At 37.7% G+C, this 18,308-nt stretch overlaps 1 protein-coding gene across 1 annotated transcript in view; it reads left to right on the top strand.

Moving 5' to 3' along the window:
- Positions 1-18,308, top strand: part of LOC138112043 (mucin-5B-like) — a 60,952-nt gene that overhangs the window by 27,054 nt on the left and 15,590 nt on the right. The window contains exons 2-24 of the mRNA XM_069018731.1: positions 72-134; positions 1,025-1,090; positions 1,494-1,755; positions 2,162-2,276; positions 2,883-2,973; positions 3,819-3,928; positions 4,149-4,365; positions 5,316-5,441; positions 5,923-6,040; positions 6,862-7,000; positions 8,031-8,141; positions 9,334-9,403; positions 9,840-9,977; positions 10,063-10,227; positions 10,740-10,834; positions 11,599-11,725; positions 12,485-12,740; positions 14,305-14,357; positions 14,727-14,827; positions 15,638-15,789; positions 16,219-16,357; positions 16,445-16,558; positions 17,088-17,267. Coding sequence (XP_068874832.1) covers positions 72-134; positions 1,025-1,090; positions 1,494-1,755; positions 2,162-2,276; positions 2,883-2,973; positions 3,819-3,928; positions 4,149-4,365; positions 5,316-5,441; positions 5,923-6,040; positions 6,862-7,000; positions 8,031-8,141; positions 9,334-9,403; positions 9,840-9,977; positions 10,063-10,227; positions 10,740-10,834; positions 11,599-11,725; positions 12,485-12,740; positions 14,305-14,357; positions 14,727-14,827; positions 15,638-15,789; positions 16,219-16,357; positions 16,445-16,558; positions 17,088-17,267 — 3,008 coding nt within the window. The remainder of the gene's footprint in view (positions 1-71; positions 135-1,024; positions 1,091-1,493; positions 1,756-2,161; positions 2,277-2,882; positions 2,974-3,818; positions 3,929-4,148; positions 4,366-5,315; positions 5,442-5,922; positions 6,041-6,861; positions 7,001-8,030; positions 8,142-9,333; positions 9,404-9,839; positions 9,978-10,062; positions 10,228-10,739; positions 10,835-11,598; positions 11,726-12,484; positions 12,741-14,304; positions 14,358-14,726; positions 14,828-15,637; positions 15,790-16,218; positions 16,358-16,444; positions 16,559-17,087; positions 17,268-18,308) is intronic.

Raw genomic sequence — 18,308 nt, 5'->3', positions numbered from 1 at the left:
AGTCAAATGCTTTGCTTTAGAAGTTCAGATACAGGATATTACTCTTAATGCTTTTCACATTTTTCTCACAGGAGGTCAGATTGGAATCCAAATAGGAAGTCAGTTCTCCGGGGGTCTTCTACGGAAACAAAATGGTACATTTGTTTATACTGTATTTTTGTATTTATTTGCTACATCTATACTGAACAATAAAAATGCTTTAACAAACTCCTTCTTAGCATATTGCTAGTAGTGTCATGTAAAAAGAAATGTGTATTAACAAGCATCTCTCTCTAAGAATAGTAATACTTTTACTAGACACCAGTTACTAAGTACACACAGAGTATGGTTATATTTGTATAATAATAGTTAACTCAGAAAACAGATGTGTTTGTAGAGGCTGTATGCATACGTGCATGAACATGTATATATAAAACCAAAGTGATGTTTGGTTCCTTTTAAAAGAGGAAGTGAGAACCACTTTGGCCTGCTGTGAAATCAGTGGCTGAAGTTGGGAAATCAAGATTACAATCCATCCTCACTAACTTTTACCATGTAATGATTTGTATCTGCCCTGTACAACCAATTCACGGCCACTTTGAAGGGTTTTCAGCCCCTTAAGAGAAAAATATGAAACAGAGAAAAGATGATAATTAAGGTTTTTATTCCCTCCTTAGAAAGAGGAGGTGTAATGAGAAGGTAACTATGCTTTTGTACCAGTAAGAGGCTAATTTAGTGCAGCTTAGCCCTTTGTATTGTTCAGTGTCTCTGAAGAATTCCAATATCTTAATGCAACACAGTTTCATAAAAAGGTCAAAATTAAAAAGTAAAAAATTCAGATCATCACAGCTGAAAGTAATTTCTTATGACTTAACTATCCAGAGTTCAAGTTTTAGTATGTACTTTTAAACAGTGTAAAATAAAACAGGCTTAACTGTTTCCTTGAATCTGGCATATTAACATTCCAGTCCTTCCTGGGTCTATCCTAGCTGCAAATTTTGGTGTTATTATACTAGTTTTTGATTTCTTTGTTATTTTTTTCTAGCTTCTTTCAGAATTTCAGCTAACTTGAACCTCATCCCACCACTGCTGACAAATCTAGCAATAACACGTAAGTAAAGGAAATGAAATGTGTTCAGTAAGTGTTCAGTTTTAGGGGATATAGACAGAAGACTTTAATACATTTGGGGAAAGGCACTGGTAAAGGAAGTCATGGATAATTCAGAGGAGAAACAGGGTGATTAAGAAATAAACATGTCTTAGCTGAAATGAAGGTGACTAATTAAGCTCTAGCTGAACATAACTTTAACCAGTTATAGCTGTATATGAATAACAGATAAAAGATGAATGATGAATGAATACACAGCTATATCATGGTTAGATAGAAAACAACAAACGGAGGTAGGCAGGCAAAATACATTCAGTGAGAAAATGAAGCTTTGGATGAGTTAATTCTCCCCATGCGAATGCTGGGGATTTTAAGTCATTCTTTAACAGCCAGTTTTAATTCACAGCTTCCAATCCTGCTCACAATGGCCGTGTGTGCAGCACATGGGGCAGCTTCCACTTTAAGACCTTTGATGGAGACATATTCACCTTCCCTGGACTCTGTAATTATGTTTTTGCCTCCCACTGCAACGCTCCCTATGAGGACTTCGACATCCAGATTAGGCGTGAAGTGGTGGAAAACACTCCAACAATCAACCGCATCATGATGAAACTCGAAGGTGTCGTGGTGGAGCTAACAAAGGATGCTGTCATGATCGATGCCAATAGGTAAGTTCATGCATGACACTTCTTTGGTATCCACAGACTTTTTTTCCAAACTTGCCAAGTACTTGGGTGTGTTTGGGGGGAAACAATTATGTGTTCTTCAATAAATCTGACAGTTTTACCAACACAAATAATTAATAAAATGCTATTAAATCCTGTCACAGAAAATCAATCCTTCCCTTAAGGATTGCCTCAAAAATAAAATTTGGATGGAATGTTCTGAGAACTTGGATCCAAATTTAGAGCCGTATTTGATAACGTTGGACCGTCTTATTTTGTAATTGCTTCTCTTTCCCAAAAATGAACTATTTTAAAATCTCTACAGATGTTGGATACCACAAGATTTTCCATTCTTCTTATCAAACACGTGGATCAGAAATTAACTGGCATTTTTTCTGCTTTTTCCCAGAGTTCAACTGCCATATAGTCAATCTGGCATTACAATAGAGAAGAGTAGTATTTATGTGAAAGTTGGCAGCAAAATTGGTGTTGTGTTATTGTGGAATGAAAAGGACAGCATCCTGGTAAGAGCTCCTCCTGAACCCACCTACACCTCCAGAGACCAGAGCTAATATTTGATTAGGCCTGTCCCTACCTGTTCAGGGGGTTGCTGCTGCCTTCTTATCTCATACTGTTGAGCAATTCTTTCTTTTCTTAGGCTTTTATCCAGGTAGTCCTAAAAAAATTTGCATGGATTTATACATAGTGGATAGCAAACACCTGCTTAAAACAGGATGAAAAATCACTTTCATTACATCATTAGATATTGGTATTGTTATAGGGCACAATTACCCCTTCAAACATATATTTCTAGTAGAATTTCAATCTCCTAGGCCTTCATTTCTGCTTTTCTGTGGATTTGCTTTTCTTCCTGAAGAATCAATAGAAAGTGGCTGAGAGCAATATAGATACTACAGTGAAGTCTGTGTCAATAGTATCAACAGTTTGGACCATGCAATCAAATCTAAGCTGACTCTTTATCCCTCAAGTTTGAATTAAATTGCTAGATAAAATTCCACAGATCTGATAAAAAATACTAAGACACAGCAGGTGCAAGTGTTTTCTCCAGTCTTGAAAATACTTTAGTATGTTTACACTAATTTCTATCAACTTACTATTCATTATTTTAGCTGGAATTGAATGAGAAATATGCCAATCAAACTTGTGGACTTTGTGGTGACTTCAATGGCTTTCCCATATACAATGAGTTTATTTCAAACAGTAAGTGTTTTAAATAAAAAAAAAATGGTTTATGGGGTCTCCAAAAGGTTCTGACATCATCAGCATTCCTCTTTCCCATCCTGTTAAATGGTTTGCACATAAGATACGATTCAATCTCTTTTTAAAAATGTGTAGTGTAGAGATCAGACTATGTAATTTAATACTTTGAAATAATAATATATTTAATAATAATATTTAAAAATTTAATAACAATATTTAATAATATTTATTACTATATCTTTTGTATGCCATTGTTGTACACCATGCTGGCATAACTAATTAGGTAACTCCATAAAAATGAGCAGATTTCCACTAATAAATAAAGATAAAAATATATTAAATAAAACAAAAGGCAATTATATTTTCTAGACAGTACATTCCTTGTTTCATTTTTTTCTCAAAATCAGTAGATCCACATTTCCCTGCTGATTTGCATAACCTTTGTAAGATCTTATCTTTTAACTATTCCCAGCTTGAGCATTTTCCTAAACCTTGTTTTACAGCAGTCTCCATTGTCCATATCCCTGTTTAGATTTTTTTTCGTCTGCTCTGTACTGGCTCAATTAAATCTAGAAAGAATTTGTTATTTTTCTGGCAAAAATCTAAGTGTGCATCTAGATGTAATAGGCTGAGAATTGTTTTCCAATCTTTACTTTTTCCCGGGTGCTGTACAAAGTAAATTGAGGCTGTGATGTAGTGTTTCCTTTGGAAGGGGTGATGATCACATTTAACGACTTAAGGGAGCTAACTGCCTTGGCCAGTTTTCACCCAAATTCTTGAGAGAAAAAAAAAGATAACTTTGAACAAAAGCCTCCAACCTTCATTATTAAACTTCTTTTCTATAGATATTAAGATGACACCTTTGCAGTTTGGGAATATGCACAAAATGGATGGGCCAACAGAACGCTGTGAAGACACCACTTCTATCCCAACATATAACTGCACTGATAATCTTGTAAGGATCTTTTGATTATCCTTTTGTTTTTCTTTCAAGTTTATCTGTTTCCTTCTACAACTTCATACAGGTCAATAGAAGAAGCCCTCAGGCAACAACAACTTAAAGAGGGCTATAAGACTATTACATAATAATTACACAAAATAACAATACCAACTCTCCCTCCACCCCCCAAACTTCTTTCTGTTTACTGGGACTTGTTTATTTTTTTTCTCCAAAGGATGACATATGCGAGAAAACATTGACCAGCTCTGCATTTGCAGAGTGTAATGACCTAGTTGATGTTAAAGATTACATTAAGGCTTGCCAAAATGACTTGTGCCGCTCTGCAGAATCTAAAAACAGCTCATGCATCTGTGACACCTTTGCTGAGTACTCCCGGCAGTGTGCTCATGCTGGTGGGCAGCCCCTGGACTGGAGAACCTCAAAACTTTGCCGTGAGTATTACTGGAGATAGCCTTACTTTACGCTCAGTAACTAACAAACAATAAGCTCTCAAATAACACTGAGGATGCAGGAAGAGTTACAGGCTGTTCAAGATTGAATCCTTTAGAAAATTCTGATGTATAAGTTTCAGCATGAAGACTTCAGCAAAAGAGCTAAGGATTTTAATGCAAACTGAATTAAACACTACCAAAACACTTACATGGATACTCTAACAAGAGTCAAAGTGCAATTTAATGAAATAGTAGAGTGAAGGAAGCAAATAAAAGAGAAACAAGAAGGAATGAGACATACAGACATACTTACTTACTTGTATTCATGTTTCCTCGTGGTGGCTACAGCACTTGTTGTTCTCAATTAACTGATTGGATCTTCACAGGTGTATGGCTGGTTAATCACCTATTTATCTCCTCTTGCTTGATACTGATGAGTTTGCATTGATTTAAATATATACTTGATTATGATGGGTAGCTGTTGATACTGTCACCAGCATTTTGCTCCAAAACAAAAGCCCATGATGAACTAGTTGTCCTTCTGATGGTATCTCAAAATGCAAATATACTAAAGCTTTAGGAATTTAAGTCTTACATTTCACTAGCAGTACAGCCGTTCATGGGGAAGGGAGCCTTCAGTAGAAACACAAACCCTGCTGGCTTTCTGGGGTCATTACCTCGCTGTCCCCAGAAATCCAGTCATTAGCAAGTTCAGCACCAGAGTTATGGAATTCATATCTCAACTGTAAAATAGGGATCTGATAATTAAACTTGCAAATTTTGAGAGTCAGGGGTCAGTCTGCAGTTTGCTGTGTTGTGTTTTTTTGTTTTTTGTTTTTTTTTTTTTTTAATCTAGCTGAAAAACTTAAATGGATACAAATATTTACATGTCTAGTGAACTAGAAATACTTCTGACTGAAAAACAAAAAAACTCTTCCTTTAAATTTCAGCCAAGAAGTGTCCTTACAAGATGCAGTACCAGGAGTGCAACTCCCCCTGCGCTGATACATGCAGGAATCCTGAACGATCTCTGTTTTGTGAAGAACACTGTATTGATGGCTGTTTCTGCCCCCCAGGCAAGTTCTTAAGTACTTGCATTTCTGATCTCAAAGAACAAGAGCTTACCTGTAGGATTTGGGTATATTCCATGGGATTTAAGCCTCATATAGTTGTATTTTTCACAGCTGCAAGTGACAAGGATTTGTCATGTGTCAGCTGAGAAAAGATATCTGAGTTAATAGCCAATACATGTGCAATATTCAGAAAGCAGGAAAAAAGAACAGCAAACAGATCAAGACTCGTCTCTCAACCAGCCCCCTGTGCTACAACAGGTCCCTCTTTCAGAGCAGGTGGAATTTAAGCCTACAAAGGTTGAATGCTTCACTCAGCAAACTGGCATAGTTCTGCTGTCCTCCTCATTGGTGTGTCCACTCACAACAACTGCAGGTCTCTTGCGAAGAAGATATTTAGGATTTGTAACAAATAAAATGGTGTACAGCAAATGCTGCTTTAATTGATCAAGGTTTTGTCTTTCTTTTTTTTTTTTTTTTAATCTAGGGACTGTATTTGATGACATCAACAATTCTGGCTGCATTCCCCAGCAGGAGTGCTCCTGTATTTACAATGGCAAAACCTATGCTACAGGAGCTTCTTTTTCAGAGCCATGCCAGACCTGGTAACCTTTGTTACTTTTCTAACTCACTATTTCCTCTCATATATTTAATGGGTTTAGCAGTTTATTATATGCAATTGGATCATTGGTAATTGATATGTGTATTTAACTGACCACTACAGTTCCAAAGCACCCCTAAAGAACATTATTTGTTTTATTTAGCAAGAGCCATAACTAGCTTTGCGCTCTATCTCATGGTGATCAAAGCAAGGATTTACAATGTTTAGATTTCTCACCAGCCCATTAAAATGCTTCCTCTTTCTTTATTTTGTTCAAACATTTGGAATTCTCTAAGGGGAATGAAGTCGTAGTTGTTAATGTATTTGTAAATATTTATTTTCTCTGGAGAAAGCAAGGGATGACACAATACAAGCTCCCTATTATTAATCCTGTACCTGTGCTCTACCACATCAGCTTTGAAAATAGACACAGTCTGCATCAGGAGCAGAAGAGGACTTACATTATCTATTAGTTTATTATACATTTGTATTCAAAGAAAAACAAACCAGAAGGTATTGTCATTGTGCTTTATGTTAGCTGAAAAACCCCAAATGATTATTTATCCAAAATCTGTTTTGGAGAGTTCACCTGTCCAAAGAAGGAAAACAATTAAAGAAGCAAGGATAATGGTTACCAGAGTCATTGCTTTCAATGCATTGCATCACAAGTTCGCCGCATTTTGGAAAATCTTAAGCCTGGATTCTCTGTGTCTCAAACCACAGCTTGAAGGGAAAAGCAATAGCAAAGTAGCTGCATCTAACAGCACTGAATGTCCTCTTATTCTGGACCAATGTGACTGAATTCACTTAACTTTATCCTTCCAGTACCTGTAATGGAGGCCAGTGGAGTTGCCAAGACAAGTCATGCCCAGGAACATGCTCTGTAGTGGGAGGTTCCCACATTTCCACATATGATAAGAAGCATTACAATCACCATGGAGACTGCACTTATGTCCTCTCTAAGGTGGGACTCAGAAGATACTTCTAGGTCATAAAGCCTTATACATTTATAGAAAGGAAACATGATCTCAACCAACACTTACAAAACTTAGGACTTCTGATATACAGACATTAAATTCCCTGCCACTTAGCCAGATGTTTGCTACGCTGCCATTCCAATGACAGTCACCAGTTAATTATTAGGATGTCATGCAACCGTGTGTGGTGCTCACTGGAAAATTTCCAGTTCGGTGAGAGAGCAATTGAAGAGCACTGTCTTTTTAAAGAACTTGCTTAGTGTGCAACCTTCAGGACAACTAATCCAGCTTTCTTACTGGGCTGCGTAATTTTTGTCACGTTACTCTATTATATGGTATTTGGCCAAATGGTACAACTCTAAAAATTACACTAACTGTTCTTAAAAAAAAAAGATTATAAAACAGACTTTTTTTTTCATTTCTGTGGAGTTCAAATATAGAAAATCACTTAAAGTTAACTGATATATTTCAGCTTTTAAACATTTTTAAACATTTAAAAATAACTCATAAAAATTGGAAATTAATTATAATTAAAATATTTAATCTCGGACATGTGTAAGTGAAACATTTTGATCTTTTAGGGGCTTTTTCTGTTTGTTGTTTGTTTTCCTTTTTCCCCATCTGCACAGTTCAGTAAAAGGAAATAAAAGGTTCACCTGAAATATGTTTTATCTGAAATTTTTGTCTGGCATTGATACCAGCTACAGAAAGACGAGAGTTAGAGTAGAATTGAATCAAACATTAGAAGTCATCATGAATCAAAACACCAAATATGAATATCAATCTCCATCTTGATATCCATATGGATACAATCAATAAAATCCAGATTCTACATTTCTTGCTCCTAATAATTAAACAGGGCAAAATTGAATCTTCAGCCAAAGAAGGTCTGTAATTTGCTAGAGTCTGTATCTTCTCCAGAAAAAGAAACACATTTTCAGAATTGAGAGAAAATGTTATAGGGAAAACTTCTTTAATTAATCTTCTGTGAAATAACTTGACTTTGTTTTTTTTCAGGACTGTAACGATGAAAAATTTACCATCCTGGTAGAACTACTCAAGTGTGGCCTAACTGACACTGAGACCTGCTTAAAGTCAGTGACCCTCAACATGAATAACAGACAAACTGTAAGAATGCAAAATAAGCACAATAAAAATACAGGGAGAAAAGAAGCTAGGGCTTAATCAGTCAGGGAGATTCATTTCTTTGTCAGGTTTTCAGCATATGTGATGAGTACATGATATTTTTAATCAAGTGAAAAGAAGTGGATTTTGTTATGAAAATCAGATCAGCCATAAATTTGGCTTTGTGGAATTTCATTAAGAAGCACATTGTACTCACAAAGCAGAAAAAAGCTATTTTCTCTGCCAATTAGATGGAAAAAAACCATGAGCTTCAAGGTTAGTAATTACAATTACAACAGTTAGGGATGTAATTAATCACTAAGATGTGTTCAAAGAAAACAAGATGATGTAATTCCCTCAAAAGCCAAGAAAGTCCCTTCAAAAGTAAATTTTTCTGGCAGAGAAAATTAGTAAAGTGTACAAAGTAGAAATAAGGGGGAGGTGAAATCACAAAGATCTACCCTTTTTATTGGATATCTGTTTAATTAATATCACTGGAGTCCTCCTCATTACTACTCTTTGGACTATAGCTGTTCTTCACACATGGTTGGCATCCCAGAAGGCCAGCCTGGGCTACATCCAAAGCAGTGTGGCCAGCAGGGTGAGGAAGGGGATTCTTCCCCTCTACTCTGCTCTGGGAATACCCCCCTGGAGTGCTGCATCCAGCTCTGGGGTCCCCAGCATAAGAAGAACATGGACCTTTGCGAACAGGTCCAGAGGCAGCCACAAAGACAAACACAGGGCTGGAGCACCTCTCCTATCAGGAAAAGCTGGGAAAGTTGAGGTTGTTCAGCCTGGAGAATGGAAAGCTCTGGAGAGACCTTAGAGAAGCCTTTCAGTTCCTAAAATGGACCTACAAGAAAGCTGGAGAGGGACTTTTACCAGGGTACAAAGTCATAGGACAAGGGGGAATGGCTTCAAACTGAAAGACCAGGTTTAGATTAGCTATAAGGAAGAAATCCTTTACTGTGAGGGTGGTGAGGCACTGGAACAGGTTGCCCAGAGAGTGTGGATGCCCCATTTCTGGGAGTGTTCAAGGTCAGGCTGGATGGGGCCCTAAGCAACCTGGTCTAGTGAAAGGTGTCCCTGCCCATGGCAGGGGGGGGGATTGGAACAGGATTATCTTTAAAAGTCCTTCCCAACCCAAACCATTCTGTGATTCACAGAGTTGCCTTTTGTTCCTCTTCCTTATCAGATCGTCGAGGTCAAACCTGATGGTGGTGTGTTTGTGAACTCCATCTACACCCAGCTGCCCATGTCAGCAGGTAGTTTTTTTCTCTAATAGTGAATGACACAAGTGCTTTTGAAGTAAAGTGGGATGTTTGGTGTCATAGAGAAATGGGAGACAGGACAAGCAAAGGCAAGAGTTCAAACAGTAGCGAATAGCATTTACAGTCTCCTGATTTGATTACTCTCAGCTTTACTTCCTTCTCACTGCACAAAACTGAAGGCAGAAGACATCTCTTTACCTCTTTTACCTCTTTTTTTGCTACTACCCCTATGCTCACACTTGCTTAGAAATAAATTTGATTTTTGTTCTCTGCTTCAATAACTAAGGATTCCATGCAATATCTCTGACCCCCAGATCTTTATTTCACCTCTGAATTTGCAAAAACTGTCATAGAAATTGAAAAAGAACAGTATTGTGTTTTCAGCATTTGGCCTTGTTCAGAAAGTGACCATTTTGTTTCTCATGTGTAGCTAATGTCACCATGTTCAGACCTTCATCATTCTTCATGATCATGGACACAAGCTTTGGTGTCCAGGTTGAAGTGCAATTCACACCCATGATGCAAGTGTTTGTGCGCCTGGATGCTTCTTTCAAAAACCAGACTTGTGGTGAGTGAATGAAATATAAGGACACCTTGATCAATGTCTTTTTTTGTAGTAAGAGCAGCATAAACTTTTCACTGCTCTTCAACAGGTCTCTGTGGAAATTTCAATAACATCCAAACTGATGACTTCAAGGTTATAAGTGGAATAATTGAAGGAACAGCATCAGCATTTGCTAATACATGGAAAACTCAGGCTTCATGCCCTAATATCCAGCAGAGTTTTGAGAATCCTTGTGCACTCAGCATTGATAATGGTGAGTGCTTCTTAGAATTTCTTCTGGTTTGGTTTTTTTCTTTTTGCTCATCCCTAAGGAAAACATGTCTGCTGGAAAGCAAAGATAAAAAAATAAAGACTTACATATTTGGTAAAAACATACATCTGAAATCAGAAACAAATATTCAAAATGAAAGCACTGGAGATAAGTAACAATGTAAAAAAGTGACAGAAGTGTAAGTGAACCAAACTGCAAGGTCACTGAAAATAGAGTAGATGTCCAAGCTGACAACTTGATGTCAGAGAAGTGGATTGCAGGAGCATCTTTGGAAACCTTTTATTCATCCCCTTCAGCAAGTCCTCTTCTTTGGTTTTAGGAACCTTGACCTTTTGAACCAGAACCCAGCTGAGTGAAAAGAAAAAAAAAAAAGACAGGAGAAGAAGAGATTTAATGGAATGTCAGAACTGTCTTCATAGGCCAGGGCAGCATGGGTTTGTGACTTAGGAAATGCGAAGAGTAATGTGCATTTGTATGGTTTCTTCTTTTCACAGAAAAATACGCTCAGCATTGGTGTGGACTACTCACTGACAGCACAGGACCTTTTGCTGCTTGTCACTATGCAGTGAATCCCAATGTTTACCACACGGTACTTTGTCAGACTGTTTTTCCCTTCAGAAACAATAGAAATAGGAACTGTTCCAGACATGGCTTACACAATGCCTGTATCCTCACTGCTGTACTGCCGTACTTCCTTCTTTCAACGTCTTTCTCTTTGTGTTGTAACATTACTTTATTTCAGTTGTCAGTCTTGGCTTCAAGACCCTGACTTGTTTGCAGATGAAAAGGCAGCTATTTACTCTCGGATGGTTTAACACATAAGGCAGATAGTGTATGTAAAGGCATGTCAAACGCTTGTTTGAATATCAGTCAACTGTCACGTTATCAGCCTGGCATCTCACTAATAACCACTTGGAACAAAAAGCCCATTACCTAATCACCATCATTCTGCTATCAACGTGTTGCAAATCATTCTTCTCAGTAGGAGTCACCCAGGTATTGACACTGGTGAAGTGATGTGTCCGGATTGCACATTGTGAATAGAGCTACTGTGCAGCATATCCACTAATATGGTTCAGAGGACCAAGAAGCTGTGAAACGTATAACAGACTTTAAGACCACTATTTTCTAATTATAACTGCAGATATGGACTGAGTTTTCATTACCTGCATTTTCCCCTGCCAGGAACCTTAGACAAAGACTAGAAAGTGATAACACTCTGTTACTATTGTCTATGAGCAAGCATATCTGAAGAAGGATTAAGGAATAAGACTGGAAAGATAATGTTCATTGTTTTTTTTAAGACTGACAATATTACCACTGCTGAGACCTTATTTTTCTCTCCATTCTTAGAACTGCATGTTTGACACATGTAACTGTGAAAATAGTGAAGACTGTCTGTGTGCATCCCTGTCTTCCTATGTGAGAGCTTGTGCTGAAAAAGGAATCCAGCTGCAGGGATGGAGGGCTGATGTCTGCTGTAAGTACTCTCCACTATCCCATTTCCTAAGAACACACGTCATTAAAAATTGCTGATCAGAGATTATTTTCTACTAATTTCTAGACAAATCAGTAAGTGATGAGGAAGGGATTTTGTTAAGTGCACTCCTGGAAGTAATTCTCTGCTGTCCCTTTAGAATCAATCCATTGCTGGCAAGAGTGAATATGAATAGATGGAAGATGTGGCTTCATTAGGAAAGGGACTGTTGTTATGAAAGTGCCTCCACCTGTTTTCTGTGCAACTTTGAGTTTTACTACAGTTTTACAAGCATCACAAATTATTGCAGAGATAACGTGATGTTTTAGAATAACAGTACTAATAATACCAACAAGAACACTTGCAAATTAAATGTCTTTGAATCTGCATTCTGGGATCTGCTCACCCAGTATGTCTGTTTTCAGCCTACCAGATGATATTCAGGGAGACACCTTGTCTTGTTCTTCAAGAACTTTAAACCTCTTCTTGGCAATGAGTCGCAGCACCAAATGGAGGTTTCCTTCTGAACTTCCATTTGAAAAAAATCTTTTCTTCTTTGCATGCATCCTTTACTCCACGTGTACAGTAGCTTTTCAGGCCAAATTCTGAAAGTATTGAGAAATACATTTACATGAAAGTTGCAACATAAGCAGAGGTCTACAGTATTGTTTACATGTTATTTTTACTGTCTATGATTTTTCTTTTTTCACATGAGAATTTACCATCTGGAATTAACAATATATTTTATTTTCCTTTCTCAAGCAAAATACACTACCTCATGCCCCAAATCCCTGAACTACAGCTATACCATCTCTTCCTGTCAACCCACCTGCCGGTCTCTGAGTGAGCCTGATGTCACATGCAACATCAAGTTTGTCCCAGTTGACGGCTGCACCTGTGTAAATGGAACCTACATGGATGAGAGTGGCAAATGTGTGCCTGCTAATGAATGCCCCTGCTACTACAGAGGATCTCCAATACAATTTGGAGAAGTTGTCCATGAAAATGGGCGTGTATGGTAAGTGAATCTTTTTTAAAACATTCAAAAATGTGTATTTTCTCATTAAAATCTGGTATGTGTAAGCTGGTTTCACCCTGAATTTCAATAGAATGCTCTGTCTTCAATTTCTTCAACTTTAGGTTCTTTCAACTTTATTTGCAACTTTTACAAATGGTACATATTCACCTGAGCTACAGAATGGGGACAGAGAGTGGAATGAAGCCACTACAGTGAAAAGTGAAATAGTTAATGACCTGTTAACACCATTTAAATACACACAGTTCTGTGGGGCCAGATGGGATCCACCCAAGGACACTGAGGGAGCTGGTGGAAGTGTTCACAGAGCCACTTCCAATCATTTTTCAGCTGTCCTGGATAACCATGGAGGTCCTGGTTAACTGGAGGTCAGCAAATGTGATGCCCATTTACAGTACGGGCCAGAAGAAGGATCTGGTGAACTACAGGCCTGTCAGCCTGACCTTGGTGCCAGGGCAGGACATGGAGCAGATTATCTTGAGTGCCATCACCTGGCATGTACAGGGCAAACAGGGGTTTAGGCCCAGCCAGGATGTGTTTGGGAAAGTCAGTTGCTGCTTAACCAACCTGATCTCCTTCTATGACGAGGTGACCTGCTTAGTGGATGAGGGAAAGGCTGTGGATGTTGTCTACCTGGACTTTTGTAAAGCCTTCAACATTAACAAAGTGATTGTCCCTCTGTACTTGGTCCTGGTGAGGCCACACCTTGAATCCTGTGTTCCCTTTTGGGCCTCTCACTAGAAGAAAGACATTTCGGTTCTGGGGCATGTCCAGACAGGGGCAACAAAGCTGGTCTGGAGCAAAAGTATTATGAGGAGCAGCTGAGGGAGCTGAGTTTGTTTAGCCTGGAGAAAAGGAGGCTCAGGGGAAACCTGCGCACTCTCTAAAACTGCTTAAAGGAAGCTGTAGTGAGGTGTGGGTCGGCCTCTTCTCCCAGGTAACAAGTGACAGTATGCAAGGAAACGGTCTCAAAAGGGAGGTTTAGATTGGATGTTAAGAAAAATTTCTTCACTAAAATGGTTGTCAAGCACTGGAGCAGGCTGCCCAAGGAAGCAGTTGAGTCACCATCCCTGCAGGTATTTAAAAGCCATGCAGATATGGCACTTAGGGACATGGTTTACTGGTGGACTTAGCAGTGCTGGCCTCAAGGACCTTAAGGGTCTTTTCCAACCTAAAGGTTTCTATGGTTCTGTAGTATTTCTAGGTTGATAGAGCAATTGTACTTAGATGCATTTTTTTATTTAATTCTATAATATTTCAAGTATAGATTTATGACAACACCAGCAAGAAGAGATCTTATGAGAATGTAAGTAACAAGCAGTAAGGTATATGCATTACAACCTATGAATTCTCCTGCTAAGAAAGAATGGATATCATATGAAAGCAGCACGTGTTGTGGTATTGAGAGAAATTATTTCCTAAGACTGCAAAGCAGCCTCTTGGAATTCCTTTGAAAATTCAGAAACTTGATAAGGGATAAGTAGCTCTCAACCTCAATATACAGTTTGAGAGGAAAAAAAAAAAATTGTTTTTCCCTCTCTCACAGCACTTGTGTCCAGGGAAGACTGAATTGCATTGGAGCACTAAATCCAACTCCAGGTAAAATTAATCTTCCACTTATTTCTTTCTCTTTACCAGGTCTTGCACAAAATAGTTCTTAGAATTAATTCTTCTTAATGGATTTATAATAGAAGTATTTCTCATTTAGTTACAGTGCAACAGTTATCATAAAAGGCGGGAGTGAACTAGATTAATCATAAAACCTCTTTTTACATAAAGACTTTTTAAATAAAATATTATGTGTTTTTTTTTCTGGGAATTCAGTGCTCTGAAGTGAATCTAATCAGCAGATTGAATAGGGACAACAACCTCTACTAACTGAAATAGGGAATTTCCAAAGAATTTGTAGATGGTTTTAATGGCTACAGCAGTGGAATAAACCCTGTGCCACTTCTTTCCTTCCTCTAGTCTGTGAATCTCCCATGGTCTACTTTGACTGTAAAAACATCACTGCAGGAACAACTGGAGCAGAATGTCAAAAAAGTTGCCAGACTCTGGATATGCAGTGTGTAAGTATGTCATGGCCCAATGAAACGGTGCTTCCAGGTTTTGTCTGTGCTCTTGCTGCTAAAGTAATTGATCTATCGGTTCTACTCCTAATCTACAACATAGATACGTTATTCTTGTAGCAAAAGGCTAAAACTATGTTATGAAGCATTAACAATGGGACCCTTGGATCAAAATATAATAAGTAATATCCAAATTCATTCTAAAGATTAGTGTCTACATTTTCCGCTACTGCAGGTAATGGTAACTAGTAGTGAAAAATCTAGGGCTCTACCACATATTTGACTTCTGTAGGAGAAAATTACTGGCTAAAAACTGGCTAGGAGAAATGATTCTTTCTTATACCATGCTGCAGTTATGAACTTCTTGCCCATCTGATTATGTTACTCCACATAAGTCCTTGGTAGCCACATGCCATTCCATGAGTAAGTACCGTATGAGATAAATAGATTTCAATATAACTCAACCAAACTGAAAAAAATATCATTTGTCTTTCTTTTTAAAAGTACATTCAGTCACAAATCACCCACTACAAAGTGCAAGATCCTGTGTGTTTTAAATCTCACAGTTCCAGCAGAACAATCAGGATTGGTACACATGAAACATTTCTCTTTAACAGATTTATATTCTATTAAATCTACGGCTAGTAACTTATTTTTTGTTCTGTTATCCTTTAATTACTTCATAGTTCTCTCCTATTTAAGCAAGGCAGCAATAAGACCATATAAGGCACCTTTTATGAGAATTTAATCATCTTTTTTCTAATGTGATCATTTCACTCTAAAATTATGTTTTCCTCTTATCTTTTCCAGTATAGCTCACAGTGTACATCTGGCTGCGTGTGCCCAGATGGGCTTGTGTTAGATGGGAATGGTGGTTGTATTCCTGAAGAGGAATGTCCATGTATTCACAATGAAGCCATGTATCAGCCTGGGGAAAAGATCAACTTTGACTGTAACACCTGGTAAATATATCTGCAGAAGTAGCATTCCTGGTTCCGTTGTTTGCCTCTCTAAAGACCTTATGTAGCATGACAGTGAGGAAAGATTTGGACTGCAAATTTAATCAGTTGATGGATCTTTTAGTTTTGGATTACACAATATGAGCAGATTGCCTTCTGATGTCTGTCAGATGGTCAAAGCACAGAATGGGAGGAAACCTTTAGGACTACAGGGTTCATTAACTATCTTGTTTTGCAGTTAAGGTATTCAGAGTAGCAGAACAGAACTTTGTTTTAATTCTTTACATGAAAAATGTAAAAGACTATTTTAACTCCAGAACCAATATAGCATTTAGCAGGGATGAGTTGCCAAACAAATACTGATTGTTCAGATATGTTTACACAAAAGAATGAGTTGTTTTATTATTAAAATATTTCATTCTTTTTTTCTAGTGTATGCAAGAATAGGAAGTGGGAATGTACCAAAGATCAATGTCTGGGCACTTGTGCTGTTTATGGAGACGGTCACTATAATACCTTTGATGACAAAAGGTTCAGCTTCAATGGAAACTGTGAATACACACTAGTCCAGGTACTAACAGCTAGCAATACCAAACAAGAGGTAATCTTGATTGTGTCTGTAAAAATAATGTATTTTTAAATGCTATTCTCTACCCAGGACCACTGTGGGAAAAGTGGCACAGTCAATGGGACCTTCAGGGTTGTCACTGAAAATATTCCCTGTGGCAACACTGGGACAACTTGCTCAAAATCTATCAAAGTTTTCTTAGAGGTAAGAATGTTTTGCATATAGACCAGTACTGTTTTGTACTTGCTAAGGCTTAGGAGAAGCCTAGATTTCTATTGCTTCAAAGAAGTTGGCAAATATTTTTAAAAGCAATTCAACTGTTAAATTAGGTTTACACTAGATTCAAATGAAATATATGGTAGACCTTCCTACCTTTCTATGTTTTCCACTTCCCACACTATCTTATACCATCCTTGGGAAAAGTAAAGATCTAAAGGAAAATAGTCTTTAGCAGAAATTTAGCCTATTGTGTCAGAAGATTCTTTTATTGTATGCAACGTAGTTCCTCCATGACAGTCAAAAGGCACTTTTTGATGTACACCATTTAAAATATCTGTTACCACCCTTCCAGGAATCTGAGATTTGAACTATATAGCTTTGATTTATTGCATTTTGATTATTTGTTTTCATTATATAAACTATTCATAGTATTCTCAAAAGCAGAAAAACATGTCTGAGAGCACAGGCTGCAGCTGCTGAACTCATTTCTCCTTACCTTTTCCTCCTGTTTCAGAGCTATGAAATGATCCTTGGTGAAGAGCATGTCAGCGTCGTAAAGAGAGGAGAGAATGATGAGGTGCCATACACAGTCCGCTATATGGGAGTGTACTTGGTAATTGAGACCAAAAGCGGACTGATCCTCATGTGGGACAAGAAAACCAGCGTCTTCATCAAGCTCAGCCCCAGTTTCAAGGTGTGCAACTAGCAGTTAAATGGCAATTTACTGTCCAGGTTTGACTGGGTGTGAATCTTGTTGAGACCTTGCCAGGACCCCAAACAGTGATGTCTCTAGCATTCCTGCAGTTCATCCCACGCTGTTTTCCATTCCTCTGATACCTCAGGAAGCCATGTCACCATCCTGCTGTTGTTCTGAGCTTGGAAGGCAGCTTTCCATGCCTATTTGGCCGGACAGAACTTGAGTTGGTAAAATGCTATTTTGGACTTTGTTGAAATTACAACCTGAACCTTGTTAAAGGTTATCAGACTTATTAAAATTACATAACTACATGTGTATAAATCAACTAAGTAGGCTTGATCTTGAAAATAATCCATTGTCTCCAGTTCTCATTGACACACAAATTATCACACTTCAAGAACAAGGAAGTGTATTATGAGTGAATATTATGAGTGAAAGCTTCTTGTATGCTACCAAGTATTTGTCAAGCATATAATTACACAGGTGATAAGGAAAATTAATTCCAACTTTCATACTCCTTGTCTTAGATTATAATATATAAGCACTGAAAACTCTAGTAAATACGGAATTTGCTACCTTACTGCATACCACAATGACATTTAAGTTAGGTATTTAAACCAAGTGTAATTTAGAACTAGATATGCCAACTTGTTTCAGTACCATAGGTTGTTTTGCTGCCTCACCCACTGGCATTTTATAAAAAATAGTGTATTATGAAAGTATGCACCTTAGATACATAGAGAAAGCATCTATTGCAGGCTTTCACTGTTGTACAGATCCTTTCATTCAGAATGAGGGATATTTCTGGATGTACAAGGAAAATGTAATTTCTTTATATACCTATGAGCAGTCTTGATGGTAGACTCAATGAGTAGATTAGGTGGCTGAACTGGTAATACTTACAGGCTTGTAATAGTTAGAAGGTTGGTTTTTTATATGTATAGCTACTGCATAAAACAAGGGTTAAATGAAAAGCTTAGTCAGCTAACTGTGAGTCCTCATTTCCTTGTTAAAAATATACCTCAAAGACAAAAGGTT

The sequence above is a fragment of the Aphelocoma coerulescens genome, chromosome 5 (genome assembly GCF_041296385.1).
Source record: "Aphelocoma coerulescens isolate FSJ_1873_10779 chromosome 5, UR_Acoe_1.0, whole genome shotgun sequence".
Classification (NCBI taxonomy): Eukaryota; Metazoa; Chordata; class Aves; order Passeriformes; family Corvidae; genus Aphelocoma; species Aphelocoma coerulescens.
This window is presented reverse-complemented; position numbering and strand designations above follow the sequence as displayed.